The 16,071-nt window shown below is 30.4% G+C and overlaps 1 protein-coding gene across 2 annotated transcripts in view; it reads left to right on the top strand.

The window, feature by feature from the left end:
• Positions 1–16,071, top strand: part of LOC136983105 (mitochondrial proton/calcium exchanger protein-like) — a 67,749-nt gene that overhangs the window by 19,533 nt on the left and 32,145 nt on the right. For both annotated transcript variants that reach the window (XM_067279739.1, XM_067279740.1), the window contains exon 3: positions 6,571–6,714. In XM_067279739.1, the coding sequence (XP_067135840.1) occupies positions 6,571–6,714 (144 nt within the window). The remainder of the gene's footprint in view (positions 1–6,570; positions 6,715–16,071) is intronic.

Here is a 16,071-nt window from a genome sequence, read left to right as displayed (position 1 = left end):
TGTGGGACCCAGACAAATTTGATTTAGAGGTCTCATACAGTTTTGACTTCAGACATATTTCTTCAGAGAAACTGATGCCTGTACCACACTGGCAATTCAGTGTCCCCAGATATGATGCCTAATTTAAATTTGTCATTCGTCTGCTTGTCTATCCTTCATTAACCTTGAGAACGGAGAGAAATAGACGAAAATTGAGAGAGATGGAAAGTTTTGCGGCCGTTTGACCTCAATTAACTATATATGAACTTTTGATAGGGACCGACAGATTGCCCTTGTGTTGAGTTGCCATAATCCAACTAACCAAACCAAATTGGATAAAAGCAGAAATTGATTAACATATAAAAATTAAATTAATATTTTGGAATAGTATTACAACAATATCTAAGTCAGAGATGTGTTGACATAACTGCCGAGTTGCAGAGCAAACATCTAGGAGTGCATAGCCAATAAACAAACATTCTTATTTATATATATTGTAAAAATATATCAATTTAAATATATTTTTTTAGTGAAAATAAACCAAACTGGATGTACCACTCATGCAACCATACTGAGCAACTCTTGACTGCTAACAAAACCCCTGACTCCATTCTATACATAGCAGAGGAAATTACTAAACACGGCCTAGACCAAACCCACGTGAACAACTCTATCCACTCTGCTTCCCATTAACAAGAAGTGGATCTTGTCCCAACCTCAGAGGACCATGTCAATGGTATCCGGATTTTTACAGATGGGTCTACGTTTGTTGTGCTCAATGACACCAACAGAATCATTTGTCAGGCCTACTACAGGCTGGACTTGCACTGCACTATCAACCAAGCAGAGAGCCTCACCATCCAGAAGGCTCTCCACTACACCAATCAAAACTTTAAGAATAGGAAAGCGCAACACATCACCATCTACAGCGACAGTAAGACAGCCCTTCTCCAATTAAAATACAGGAATACCAAGTACATCATCAAGGACACAATCTCCCTCATTGACTGTCTTACCACCAAGCACATCCACACCACTTTCTGCTGGGTTAAGAGCCACTCAGCAGTCGCTGGCAATGAAAGGGCTGACTTAGCCAGAAAGCCACTGGTCACTAGTTTAATATTACATTTGGTGCTATACCGACCAGCTGGATCAGGAACAGACTTCAAGACCACACTTTTCAACATTGGCAAAAAGGGTAGGACTCCGAACTAACTAGTAGGACCACTTATGACTTCCTTCCAAATCTCCAATCCAGAAGGAAAATGGACTTCTACATCCAAAACTATCATTCAACTCAATTTTTCACAGGGCACGGGAATTTCAAAGGCTATCTTCGCAGGTTCCTTCTCAAAGGCAATGGGTTGTGCAACTGCACTTTGGACATTGAGACCCTCTCCACGTCATCTTCCTGTGACCAAAGTACAAAAATCAACAGAAGTTCCTGGCCAATGCAATGAACACTGAGGGCTACCACTGGCCCTGCAACTGCCTGGACTTTTTCAACACCAAGAACACCTTTGCAGCCTTCTCTGTCTTCATTAACATTAATAGACCTTATAGAATTTGCATATAAAAGAAATTATTTTGAAGTTTGTAATAATTTTTATAGACAAACAGATGGTGTTAGCATGGGGTCAAAAATGGGGCTAAAACTATCTGAACTGGTAATGAAAGATATTGATAAAAAAATACAAAACATTCCCAGTGTTAAAGCTGTAATGAGATATGTGGATGATTATTTATTGATTTTTAATAATGAGATAACAAATGACAGGATGATTTTAAATACAATAAATAATATAGACCAAGATATAAAATTTAACATAGAATTGGAAAAATATAATAAAATTGATTTTTTGGATATAACTATAACAAAAGAAAAAGAGAAATTTTTATTTAAAACATATAAAAAACCATCTAATGTAAATAAAACAATCAGTTATTACTCATATATCCCAATAGCTATAAAAAAGAATACATATATGATGGAATTAAAAAAGATATACACAAGGACTACCAACAAAAATGAATGCATAATGGAATTAAATGATTTAGATTATAAATTCACCCTCAATAGTTATCCAAAAAGAATTTTACAAATCTGGCACACATAATATTATAAAAGTAGGTTTAATATAAAATATAAAAAATAAAAATTACAGTCTTCCCTTACATAACCAATATTTATGATAACTGTTTTAAACTATTAAACGAGGATAATGTAGTTTTGGCCCCATCTTTGACCAATAAAATATCACATAAAATTCATAAACTAGGAAAATACAAAACCAATGTTGATAAATTGAAAAAACTGGAATAGTTTATAAAATTAATTGTAACTCAAAATCCAAGAGAATGCATAGGAGAAACAGGAAGGACTTTAGAATTATGCATTAAAGAACATGAAGCCACCATAAGATTAAAACATAATAATTCCCCTTGATTTAACCACATCAAAAACACCAACTACCAAATAGATAGAAATAATAATAAAATCCTACACTATGAGAAAAATATTTATAAATGGAAATTCAAAGAACACATAGAGATAATAAAATATAATGGTGATAATTTAATAAATGTATCAAATGGTATGCAAATCGACCAGCAATGGTATAACATGATAGAGGGCACGACGACAAGTTAGAAAATTATATTGTAAGAATTATGCATTGTTGCGTATGAAAAATTGTTTTGTATGAGAAGTGTGTTCAAAGATTATACAACATATACTGGTATTTTAAAATAATATGCTTTTAATTTGAAAGAAACCTGTATGTATATTTATATTTTTTAGACAAAACCTTTTTTAAAATGTTTTTTAAATAATTATGTAAAATGTTACTAAGTGTTATAATTTATAATTACTTGTGTAGCAAGTTGCATGTTCAGGCCTCGGAGTCGCTCACTTTTCTCACTTGTACTCACTTTTCTGAAGTATCCTCACTTTTCTCACTTTTCAGGTCATTTTCTCACTTTTCTCACTTTTTTGGTCATTTTCACGTGCTTAATTAAGATGTGGGGCAAACCAAAAATAATTTTAAAGCCAAACGAATTGCCGAATTATCGGACTATCAGAATAGAATTTTTTAGAAGAAAATACGCGGCCCTGAGCAGACTCAAAATTGCAACTGCCCGCTCAGTGTCGTTAGGTTATAGAAAACAAAAATTTATTTAACGTATTTAAAAAAATCTTTTATGCACTTAAAAAACCCCTCTCATTACAAATTCAGAAGCCAGTGTTGAGTAAAGTTATGTACTCATGCCATATTTTCATTATTCGCCAAAATCTACCTTATCCGAATTGCATTTCCTTCTACAGAGTTTAAAAATAAGTATTCTAAGCATCCCTGCAGTTTTGGCTGTTTTCTAAGAAAATCACTAAAGTCCTTTTGCAGGGGAAAGCACATTACGCAGAGGGATTAATCTCTCAAGCTGACAACACTGCTGCCGCTTTTAAATTCAAAATATATAATTATTAAAATTAACACGAGATAGTAGCGTAACCTCCTACCACTAAAAAAGATTTCGTTTCTGACCATTTAGTTATCCTGGTTATAGCCCAATAATTTGGCAGATTATTTGGTTTTAATTAACAATCGGGTTATGGAGTTGTCGTTTACAAAAATATTTTTTTACTTGATTTATCTTTAAATAATTTCATAAACTTGAGTTTAATAAAATTACTTTAATGATTTCATAGCATATTGTTAACGTTAAATCACATCTACATCTTCCCATAAATGTATGTTTAAATTGACTACAAGTATAATTATTCCATATAGTAAGTGTTATTTTCATAAAATGTGTGATTACTTTGCTTGTGAAATATCCATTTTTTAATCTTCTCTTATGCCGATTATAATTGTGCATTAATTGAGAGACTAAAAAAGTAAACGAAAATGTAAATTCATATTTACATATAAAATTTACCAAATAAATTAAAATATTCGAAGTGTTGTAAAAAGTACAACACGTAATTGCTTGTGAGAAAGATTTTCACACGCTTCCCAAAGGTTAACAACTTTGCAACGATGTTGGTTTTTATTCATCTGCAGGAAAAAGTTTTTTGTTATTTATGAAATCATTAATAAAATATTATTTTACTTATATTATTTGGAGTATATTTATTTCAGATTTATTATTTTATTTGGAAATCAATATTTACACATCTCGAAGCATTAAAAAATAAACAGTTTCTGATAATGATAAATATCCGAGAATAGCCAAATTAGTGAAATCAGCATCGAAAATCCCGTTCCCATGAATGAGAGGATCAATTTTATGCCGGGCACTTTCTCCTGATAGAGCATCAGTGTTGGAAAGAATGCTTAATTCACTTTTGATTGTTAAGGAGGGACTAAACATGTATGACCAAAGCCCACACCTTGTACCTATTGCAAAGGACGACTGAAATTAGCTTCCTCGGTGCATGGAAATTATCAAGAACGATTGGAAAATGAAAAGAAGTTAAAAGAATAAGAGAAACGGAAAAAAGAGCACAGAAATGTTTTGAAGAACAACAAAAGAAAGCTGTTCGTAACATGAAGATTATGGAACGGCAACTGAGTTTAAACCAGAAAAATGTAGAAGAAAATGAAATACATGCGACAGTCTAAGTTTTGTTAGAAGCAGCAAACAAAAAAACTGGAGAAGGCTATTAACAGCAAGAACATGAATGAAGTACAAGCAGCACGTGTGATGCTTATTAGTGTTAAGTGTTCAAAAGCAAGAGGAAGCGAAATAGAAGGAAGTTGATAACATGCAGAATAATCTTAATAAAAGAACATCATCTTTCATGACTGATTATTTACAGAAGCCAAAGACTTTTCAAGTATTCATGGTTTACTGAAAATACAAAAGCCACTGATTATCGGGAAACAGAAAAAAAAAAACGCGATATAACCGAGTAATAAAAATTCTGGGCTTTTACTAAACAGATTATACATGCTATGGAATCTCTGTTCTTTCATCAGCAAGTGTTTCTGATATAAAATAAGCTTAGTTTTTCAATCCTGAATTTTATTCGTAGGTTATATCGAATTACCGGTAATTGACGTTTACGTAAACATCGAAACCATGAACGCCCATTTAGCATTGTTTCTTTAACAATGACATTGAAAGACAAATACTGTCGATATAAAAACATCAATTGCGATTTTATTATACAGTACTATATAAATCGCTTATTAGAAATTCGTGTAGTTTATATTTTTCAATAAAAATTATAAATGCTGTAATTGAAAATTTAAAAAAAATGAATATTGAATATATAATAGAACACCAAAACTTATAAAATTACAGAGTAAAAATTCTCTAAAAAGCAAAATGAAGTTACTACTGTATAAAAATTTTAGAAGTTTTCGTTCAGAATTAGAGAGATCTTTTCCTTACACGTTATGCGGTGAATTCGAAATTTCACACCTTTATGTGAATTGACGCAATACCGTTAATTCACATAAATGTATGAAATTTCGAATTCACAGAAACTTGTAAATGAGGAGACTGTACTTAAAACTAATAAATAAACAACTTTTATATCAAAAGGAAACAAATGACAATCGATCTATCCACCTGTTCTGCATATTTAGCTCTTTCTCGTATTTCGTTGCAAATAGAAATTCAGTGGTAATTGGTAATTTAAAATTAATTGACTCAAATGCTTTTAAAATTTAGGGGACCAAAAAAACGCGATATAACGAGTGGCTACTATATTACAGTATATACAGAAATTTTTAAAATGTGTTTAACCATAACAGAATAAAAAGAAATAACAATTTTTACTGCTGTTTTGCTGAGTTTTCCTTCTGTGTTTTCACTTTGTTTTGTCACTATTGCACTCACTTTTTATTCACTTTTTCTGTATTTCAACTCACTTTTCTCACTTTTTCAAAGGGGAAATAGCACTCCGAGGCCTGCATGTTGAACTTTCTGTCAATGTAACATGATATGCGCCCTTAAAGTAATTTTTAAGATTATGAAAATATTGTAAATGGGACTAGAAGTACTGTATTGGTGTAAAAAATAAGCCATTAAAACCTGTGGAGATTCTTAATGTATTATGAAATGTGTTTTTATTGGTTTGCAAGCATTATCTACTTGCATTGTTTTTGTCAATTTAATAATTAATGTTTATTTTGTAGCACTGAAGAGGAGCTAGAAAGTTAACCTAGCTTGAAATGCATCTGTAAAACAATAAAGGCGTTTTATAACCTGAATTGGCTGAGAGGTAGTCTACCAAAGAATTTTTCGGATTGAAGAGACGTTTACTTAATTAACAGTTAAAACAGCTACCATTAGAAAATTCAGGAAAACTTATTTGATCTCCCTTTATTAGTTATGGTGATGATAATGATAATAATTATTATTTTCTTCAGATGTAATACAATTTTCATCATTTTCTCAACACACTGAACATAATTAAATTCTAATATTCATGCAAAATTATTATTGTTAATAAAAATAGTGCAAAACATAACTATAATAATTAATCATATCTTACTTAAAGCATGTGTTATTTATTTTTAAATTGTTTTAATTGCTAAATCCTTAATAAAAGATTTAATAGAATTTGTTTTTATTTTATAGCTTGTTCGCACTGTTTCAGATTTATTTCGAATTTTGCCTTTTTCTGTATTTATAATTGTTCCTTTTATGGAGATATTGCTGCCTGTTGCAATCAAATTGTTTCCTAATATGTTACCATCGACATTTCAAACAAGATCTGATAAGGTAGGCATAAAATTTTAACTTTGTTTTGTAATAAAATAAATATATGAAATTTACCTAAGGCTTGTGATAAGATGATATTTAGAATAATACAAACTGTAATAATAAACTCTGTGTTAGTGATAAAACTGAATAATGAAGATAGTACTGAATAATAGTTTTTTCAATATATATTGAAAATCTTCATACTGTACAAAACTTGACATCATGATTATTTATTAAATTCTCTAACAACTGCTTCTTATGGAAAACCAAATCTTTATTTTACAGAAAGAACATTTTCAGCTCCAATTGAGCCATCTTCATTTTCAAATACAAATATTTTACATACTTCTCTGAATTTATTATTTAATATTAGAACAGAAAGTTTTGAATCCCTACGGAAAAATACTTTCTTAGAGTTCATTATAGAATAAAGATATTTTTCTGTACGGATTTAAAACAAAATCATCCTGAGCCAAATCAAATAAGGTAGCCAGTACAGTGACTTCTCTGTCATCCTGGATGCTTTATCAATCATTCCAGAAGTGCTTATGCCATTCAAAGAGTTGCATTTGGCTAAGGACATTAGTCCTGCATAATTGCTGGAGGCATTTGTGACTAAGAGAACTTTTCTCCATCACTGCAAATTTGATGAGGTGATGCTGCTCAATTCTTTGTGACTCCATTTTTCTTCTCAAAATAAAAAAAAAAAAAATTTGAAGAAGTGTGGTTAGTATGTCTTGCAAAACATGTTCCAACTTGTATACTGCTAATGATATAAAATGAAACTGCAAGGAAAATTGTTGTTCACTATTCCATTGAATGAATCCATCCGCACATGTGCTGTCTGTTACCATTGAGCTACCAAAACATTAATTTGATTGACACATGATCACATGGTATACAGTAACTCCTCTGCTTGTTGCTTCTTACAGTTGTATTTAGTTAATAACATTAGAAGGTTGTATCACTCTAGATCAGGGGGTCACTGAACTTTTTTCACAGCGAACCACATAACTGAGAGAATGATGAGCGCAGGCTGCATAACCATTTTGTTCAATACAGTGTACTGAATACACAAAAAGTAGACAACCAACATATTTATTTACCAATACACAAACACGATTACTGCAGCAAGATCATAATCACTTTTCTTAGAAACTTCATGCAGGTACTTACACAAAAAGCATTCTGATATCCAAAGTTGCAAAAAGTTGCTGAATTTTTTATTACATTTCACTGATTTTCCTAAAAATTATATTACTGTCAGATGCAAAAATCAGATTGGACCAATTTTGGCATTTTTATTTACATTTATTTTAATTTTTTCTACATAGTAAGTTTATCTACAATTTTTGATATCTCCATATAAATAATTATATTTTAACTCATTTGTGGCACAGTGCAGCAGCAGGCCAGATAAACTGACCTCATAGGCTGTAGTTTGGTGATCCCTGCCCTAGATTAAATAAAGTTGTGTGGTTGCTATCAATAGTTAAATAAAAATAACATACTTTCCACACATTATAATTTTATAATATATAATTATTATCATAATGAATGAATGAATTAAATGAAGAAATACCTCTTCATTAAGTAACAATTATTAAGTACTGCTGATGAAAGCATAAAGGTTTATACACAACCCTTATCAAGACTCTGTATTAAGTACATATTGAACATAAATTTCACAGATCTCTAGAATGAACAGTGGATTAATTGCAGGAAAGGAATATTAACAAAGTTTCTTACTGTTTGCTTCTCTGTGTTCACTAGTAAATTCGTACAATTTCAGACACTCAATTCTTGACCAGTGTCAATAATTTTAAGTCCTATCTGATGGCATTTAACTTGTCGAATACCTTCTTTTGCTTCTGCGACATCTTTCAACAATAGACAATACAGCACATAATTTACAATTGTCCAAAACAAGCACAAGTAAGGTTAATGTTGTAATCTTGTAATTTGAATTACAGTGGCAATGCCTGCTACTTAATCTGGTTTAAACTCCTTTTCACAAGCTATTCCTTGAATTCATATTACAAATTAAGCACTTTACTTTAGACAAATAGTGGAAATTAAAAATGAATTTTTTTAGAGCAGTTACTAAATGCTTTTTTTGTATAAGACACGTTTAATCTAATTATTGGGCTGCAGTTGAAAAAATTGTAGATCTATATAAATTCCCACTGCCATCTGTCTGTCTTTCCTTAATCTTGAGAATGAAATTAGATAGATGAAAGATGAGACCAGATATGAAAACCTTAGGGGCAGGAAGGCCTGATTAAATATGAACTTTTGATGCAAACCAGAAGTTGTTATTTCAATTCAAAAATTTTCTCTTGAAAGGTGTTAGATAGGTAACTGGCATGATTCTTTGTTAAAGGAAAAGTAGGATGTACAGGGACAAGACACTACAGTACTAATTTCAGGTGGAGAGCATATACAGGGTGTTTATAATTAAAGTTCCACTTTGAAATGGCCATAAAATGAAAACTACTGGACAGAATGTTATCAAACTTGGTAATAGTGTACAGGACATCATGGGATTTTATTTCTTGCGGAAAACAAAAAAGTTCAAAAACTCATCACCAGTGAGGAATGGCACTGTATGCAATATCATTAAATGAAATAAGACATGAAGACATTGGTTGAAAATGAAAATGAACAATTTGGCTGAATTGAAAAATACAGTACACCATGTCCATAACATTTCTCCTGATATGGTAAGAGCTACTGTTGAGAACACATTAATGTGATTTAACTTTCTTTCAGAAAATGGTGGATGCCACATTGAACATGCTTTGTAACATGTTTTAGAAACGATTAGAAATATTTTCAACTGATGTCTTCGTGTCTTATTTCGTTTAACAATATTGCATACAGCACCATTCCCCACTGGTGGTGAGTTTTTGAACTTTTTTTCATGGGAAATAAAATCCCATGATGTCCTGTACACTATTACCAAGTTTGATAACATTCTGTCCAATAGTTTTCATTTTATGGCCATTTCAAAGTGGAACTTTAATTATAAACACCCTGTATTTTAAATTAAATAAATGAAAAATATGATTAAAAATTTCCGCCTGGCATTGTGACAATGTCACAATAAATAATTGCTCGTTGCATTTTGTGTTGCACTCCAATGGAATAGTGTACTAAATAAATTAAAATTGTTACCATGACTCATATATTGTAAATGTCTAGTTTGTTATTGTTATATGAAAATATGATTCTTAATCACATTCATTGATTATTTTTATAATATTTAAATATTTGCTCTTGAAATTATGTTCTGTATATTGGCTGCAATATGTTAATTTATACTTATATATAAATTTTGGCTATGTTAAATCTGAGATTATTTATGTCTGCATACTAGAAAATAAAGAGATGTCATCAAAAGTTTACTAAAGTATTTATATTGTTTTAATAAATGTTGGCAAAGCACTTCCTTTTGCTAACAGAAATATGATTAAGAATCATAGTTATGAAATAATAGTGTAAGATGGTATATTAAATTCTGACACAGCCATAAACTTGAAGAAAATTCAACAATTAAATATATCATTACCACATTTCAGATTTAAGATTGTAAAAATAATCATTGTAATTTTAATAACTCTATATCATGTTAAATTCACTGTTAATAATCATTTAAATGGATCATGCTTCATCACTAAAATTTTAACCATGTTTATATTTTTGCATCATACTTCTCTTGTATAAAATTAATTTGATATTTTGTGCCTGTTTAGTTGACTAAACATCTGGTTAAAAATTGGTTTCTCTTTTTATGTTTCAGTGAGAGCAATAAGTATTTATTGATATTTTTAAAATATTGTATTAAACTATGATATTTTAAAATCCTACTAATGTTATTGTTAAACCAATACATTAGTAGGATTTTTGTTTTGCAGAAATACAAGTCATAAAATTAATGATTTTTTTTTTTACAGCAAGGCAATGAAAGAATTTAGTTGCTTCTCTTCAATTTTTACACATGATATCATTATTCATTATTATATAGTTTTATCATGCTTGTAATAAACATATAGTCTCTTATAAATATAACACCCAATGTGAAGCCCCATATGTATATAGAAACATCACCAAACAATTGTCTAGATCAGTGATTCCCAACCGGTGGTTCGCGAACCCCTGGGGGTTCACAGTGTTTGCAGAGGGGGTTCACGAAAATAATATTGTAATGGCGGATTTTTTAAAATGCCATTAAAATCAAAAGCAAAAAAAAAAACAAAACAAAAACACAAAAATTAAAGAACACACCCACTGTAAAACAGATTGTTTGCTGCCTGTTTGTTAAGAAATCTATAATAAATTTCAATATTTTCATTTCTTTTTTCCTTATTTGTTTTTCAAAATTACTTCATCAATATCAAATTATATTAACAATTTTATACATTATAATTTATTCCTCTTATTCAAGTAATCAAATACTATTCTCTTTTTATTACAAACATTTATTTATATTTAAAACATTTTATCAATGTGATTAGTATCATGTTCTGCTTTATATTTAAAATCATTGCAGCAGTTTTCCCTTCTATGTAATATTTTTTTTTACAATACAATTGGAAATAAATATCAAATTAAGGCAGTTTACTACAGATTTTGAGCGCCCTCTGTCGGATTTGGCGCTTGCCAATTAACCGACGTTCATACATAGGCTTAGCACTTGTAAAGCTTGAGTGATAGTGATACTGTGACTCAAGTTCTCGTGTAAATGATGTAATAATTATTAATTTAATTATTAGTATAGCTTATTTTTATTATGGATCGATGGTTAAAAACGGGTCGTTTAGAAACGAGACATGATAATCGAGATGATAATACTGAAAGCTGTAGTGAGGTACCGTTTCACCAGACGAAAAACAAAGGAAATGATGATAGAAAAGGAAAAAGCGAAAATATGACAGCGACTATCTACAATTGGGTTTTCATTTTACTGGGGATGAGTCGGAACCTAAACCGCTTTGTGTTATATGTAACGAAGTTCTTGCCAACAGCAGTTTAAAACCATCACTTCTTCGTAGACATATTGAAACAAAACATCCGACACACAAAGATAAACCTCTTGAATATTTCAAAAGAAAATTAGCAGATATCAAAAAGTGTAGTCTTTCTTCTTTCTTGACTTCAAACAAAGATAGTAAAATGGCCCTTGAAGCATCATTTCGAGTAAGTTATAGAATTGCAAGATCTGGACAAGGGCATACAATAGCAGAAAATTTAATTGGATCATGTGCGAAAGATATCGCCAAATGTATGCTTGGGGAAAAGGCAGCAAAGAAAATTGAGCTAGTTTCCTTATCAAACAACACGGTGTCACGTAGAATTAATGACTTGGCTAATTATGTGGAGAACGAACTTCTAAAAAGAATAAAATTGAATTATTTTGCAATTCAACTTGACGAATCGACGGATGTAACAAATGCCGCAGTCTTGCTTGTCTACGTTAGATATCTTTTTACGAATATTGTTCAAGAAGATGCACTATCAAGAAGATGCACAAAACCTTTGAAAACCTACACAACTGGAGAAGCGATTTTCGATATGATCAATGGGTATTTTGAAAAGAATGGAATAAGCTGGTCTTATTGTGTGGGTGTGTGTACAGATGGTGCAAAATCAATGACAGGAAAATTTTCTGGTTTTGTGGCACGGGTGAAGAAGATCAACGAGAAAATTCAGTGGACTCATTGTTGTATTCATAGACAAGCTTTAGTATGTAAGCGTATTCCTGCAGAGTTATCTACAACTTTAAGTGATGCTGTGAAAATTGTGAACTTTATAAAATTGCGTGCTACAAATTGCCGTCTATTCTGTATGCTTTGTGAGGATTTTGGAAGTTTCCACGTTTCTTTACTACTTCACACAGAAGTTAGATGGCTTTCCCGTGGTAAAGTTTTGCTGCGTTTGTTTGAATTGAAGTCTGAAGTTCAAGCATTTTTTATTGATCATCCGTTTCATTTGTTTTCTTGTATATCCAATGTTCTTTGGCTGCAAAAGCTTGCATATTTAGCTGACATTTTTTGTAAACTGAATGAATTAAATGTGTCTTTATAAGGCGAGGGTGTCACCATTTTCAGTGTACATGATAGAATTGAGGCTATGTTGAAAATGATCAATTTTTGGATTCAATGCCTGCAGATGAATGAGTATGGATGTTTCGATTCTGTCAGCACTTTTTTATCAGAAAATTCAATTAAACTTGACGAAAACATTAAAAGGAGTATATGTGAACATCTGAACTATCTTCGATTAACTTTCGATGACTATTTTCCCAACAGATGCAATATATCCATCTCAAACAACTGGATACGTAATCCATTTCAAGGAAATGTAAGTTCAGAAACCTCTCTAAATATACTGGAAAAAGAAAAACTCATAGAGTTATCTTGTGACAGTTCTCTAGAAGCAATTTTTAAAGATTAATCTTTAATTGACTTCTGGCTCAGTATACAAAATGAATATCCTGTTCTGTCAAAAAAAGCCATTGAAGTTCTATTACCATTTTGCACAACATATCTATGCGAGAAAGGATTTTCAACATATACTTATCTGAAAGATAAATACAGAAACAGGTTAATATAATCAATTATTCTGCAATATGTAAAATATATATTCTATCAAATTTTATTGCCTTTTTTTTTTTTACCTGTCATTAACGACTACATAGGGGGTTCGTCAAATTTTTTCGGACCTTTCTTTTGGTTCACGAGGAAAAAAAGGTTGGGAAACACTGGTCTAGATAATCAAGTTATAATTTGACTAAATAATCAGGCTATAATGATTATTTAGACTAAATAATCAGGCCCGATTATTTAGGTGATTGTTTGGAGATGTTTCCATATAGTCTCCTTTAGTTACTATCAGGTTGTGACATAAATGCCCTCTGAAAAGAATTGAAAATTTTATTGAATTTTTTTACAAAAAGTTTATTTTTCAATCCTCAATGTATTGTCCCTTATTAGATATAACTTCATGTCACCTGTCAGGCAACTTTTTTGAGTCCCTGTAGGAAAAATTCTCTTTGTGTAGAATAAAAAATGCCAACACTACATTTTTGAGATTGAAGATCATCTTGATGTTCTTTCCATCAACATAATTTTGCAAGTTCTGAAATAAATGGTAATCTGAAGGAGCAAGGTCTGGGAAATATGGGAGATGTATCATTTTCCCAGCCTAATTCCTCCAATTTTTAGAGATGATAAGAATCATGTAAAGGTATTATCTTGATGGAATGGAACATGTCACTTATTGACCACTGCTGAACATTTTTCTTGCAAAGTTTTCATCAAACAGTCCAATTGCTGACAGTAAACTTCCTTCCTAGCAGCTCAAAATGTATCACACTTGTATATCCAACCAGACACTGAACATCATCTTCATTGGATAAAGACTAGCTTTTGACTGAGGCACTACTTTATCTCTGGAACTGAGCCACTGATGATGACATTTAATATTCTTATATTGTATCCATTTTTCATTTCTGGTAATGATTTGATCCAAAAACAGAGCTCAGAGGTAATGAGAATACAATGAAATGCAAACATTGATTCAACGTTCCAAGTTGTGCTTGCAATATGTTATGAGTAGTATATATATGATAGACTCTGGGATAATTTTGTAAAAGTTTAACATTTTATAACTTTTATCCTAGTAACTCTCACGATTTCGCAGGAAAGACGTCGAGCAGGGGCTAAAAATCAATGAATTTCGCAATAATTGGTAAATCGCGCAAGTGTTTCTGAGATATTTTGTATTTCAAAAACTCTCCTACCCATCAAAACCACACCCATTTTTGATGCCCCTTCGGTTATACTTTTCTGCGTGATTTAAACGAGAGTTTTTGAAATATTTTAACATTTTCTAATTGTTTTCTATATATAAGAAAACTAATATTTTTTTAATATAACTTTTAATATAAGGATCTAATCATTTAAGAATTAAAATGACATTTACACGAATAATATTTAAAATCAGGAACACTTTAAATGAAATATACTTTGGACAAGACTAAAGATATCGTAAATGGTTTAAGAACAGAGAGACTTTCTTACTTCATAGTCTGCAGTACAGATGCAATGCTTCAAAAAACAATTCTTAGATTCCAAAATATTAATTAATTTAGTTAAAGTGATCATTACTTTTTCATCTTTAATGTTTTTTTTTTGATATATGAGAACTAATATTTATATTTCATATAACAAAAAATAACATTTTTAATACTGTGGCATCATCTGTTGGCAAAAATATCAAATAACATTTTTAAAATATTTTAATATATAATTTTTTTTTTCGAAATTATACATTAAAAAAATAACAAATATCATGAACTGTCGCTAATCGGATCATGCTATTTGTTATTTGGTTTTGATCAATTCTTTTATGGCATATATTGTGTTCTTTAGTTTTTTTAATGTCACGATGATAATTAAATAATCGACAACTCTCTTTTTTTACTGGAATAAAAAACATGGCTTTCTTTTATTGAAATAAAGAACAAGGTTTACAATGATAATATTATTTAAAAATTATACAAAATCATAAATGTATAAATTATATTTTAAAAATAAATGATTAAATTAAATCTATTTTAGAAAAAGAGATTTTAAAAAAATTATAGCTTTTCACATATTTTTGCTAAAACATAAACAAGGGTAAAATGATAATTATTTGATACAAATTTGTTCGATAAATGTTTCTGATTAGCAATGATTATGCACCAATTAAGTTTATGCTTGAACTCTTCCATAAATTTTTTGGATAATTCTTGATGTTTTGAAATAATGTCCCAATCTACATCGTTTTCAAGTTCTCTAATAATTTCTTTGTGCAATTGTTGATATTTACAAACAAGCTTCATATTGAGGAAATATTTAAAAGTTAATATGAAATGTTGACTCAGTCTTTGATATTGAGACACAAGATCCCAGTTCAGACGATCATGATATCGAGTCAAAAAATTTTCTGATAGAAGTTGATAACGACAAACATCGTCCCAATTAATTTATTGAACATGCTTTTCTATAAAATCGGTGGAGAAGCGTTTGTTTTTCCAAAGTTTACTCCAATTTAATTTATGTTGGAAATCATTAATAAATTCATTACTAAGATTAGTTTTTTCAGAAATAATGTCCCAATCAACTTTATCTTCAAGTGTCCTTATTACTTCTTCGCTTAAATTTAATTTGGAGAAATCCTTCCAATTAAAATCTGCACCTATTTTGCGAACTAACATTTCTACGTTATTACTATCCATTATAATAAGAAAATGATCCTTCTTCTTTCAATACTGATATAAAGAATAATTAGTTTTATTGATTGATTTGGTTTATATATTTTTTATGA

The sequence above is a fragment of the Centruroides vittatus genome, unplaced genomic scaffold (genome assembly GCF_030686945.1).
Source record: "Centruroides vittatus isolate TY-2023 unplaced genomic scaffold, ASM3068694v2 contig_876, whole genome shotgun sequence".
In the NCBI taxonomy this organism is placed as follows: domain Eukaryota; kingdom Metazoa; phylum Arthropoda; class Arachnida; order Scorpiones; family Buthidae; genus Centruroides; species Centruroides vittatus.
Note: the sequence above shows the minus strand (reverse complement) of the source record. Positions and strands in the feature narration are given on the sequence as shown.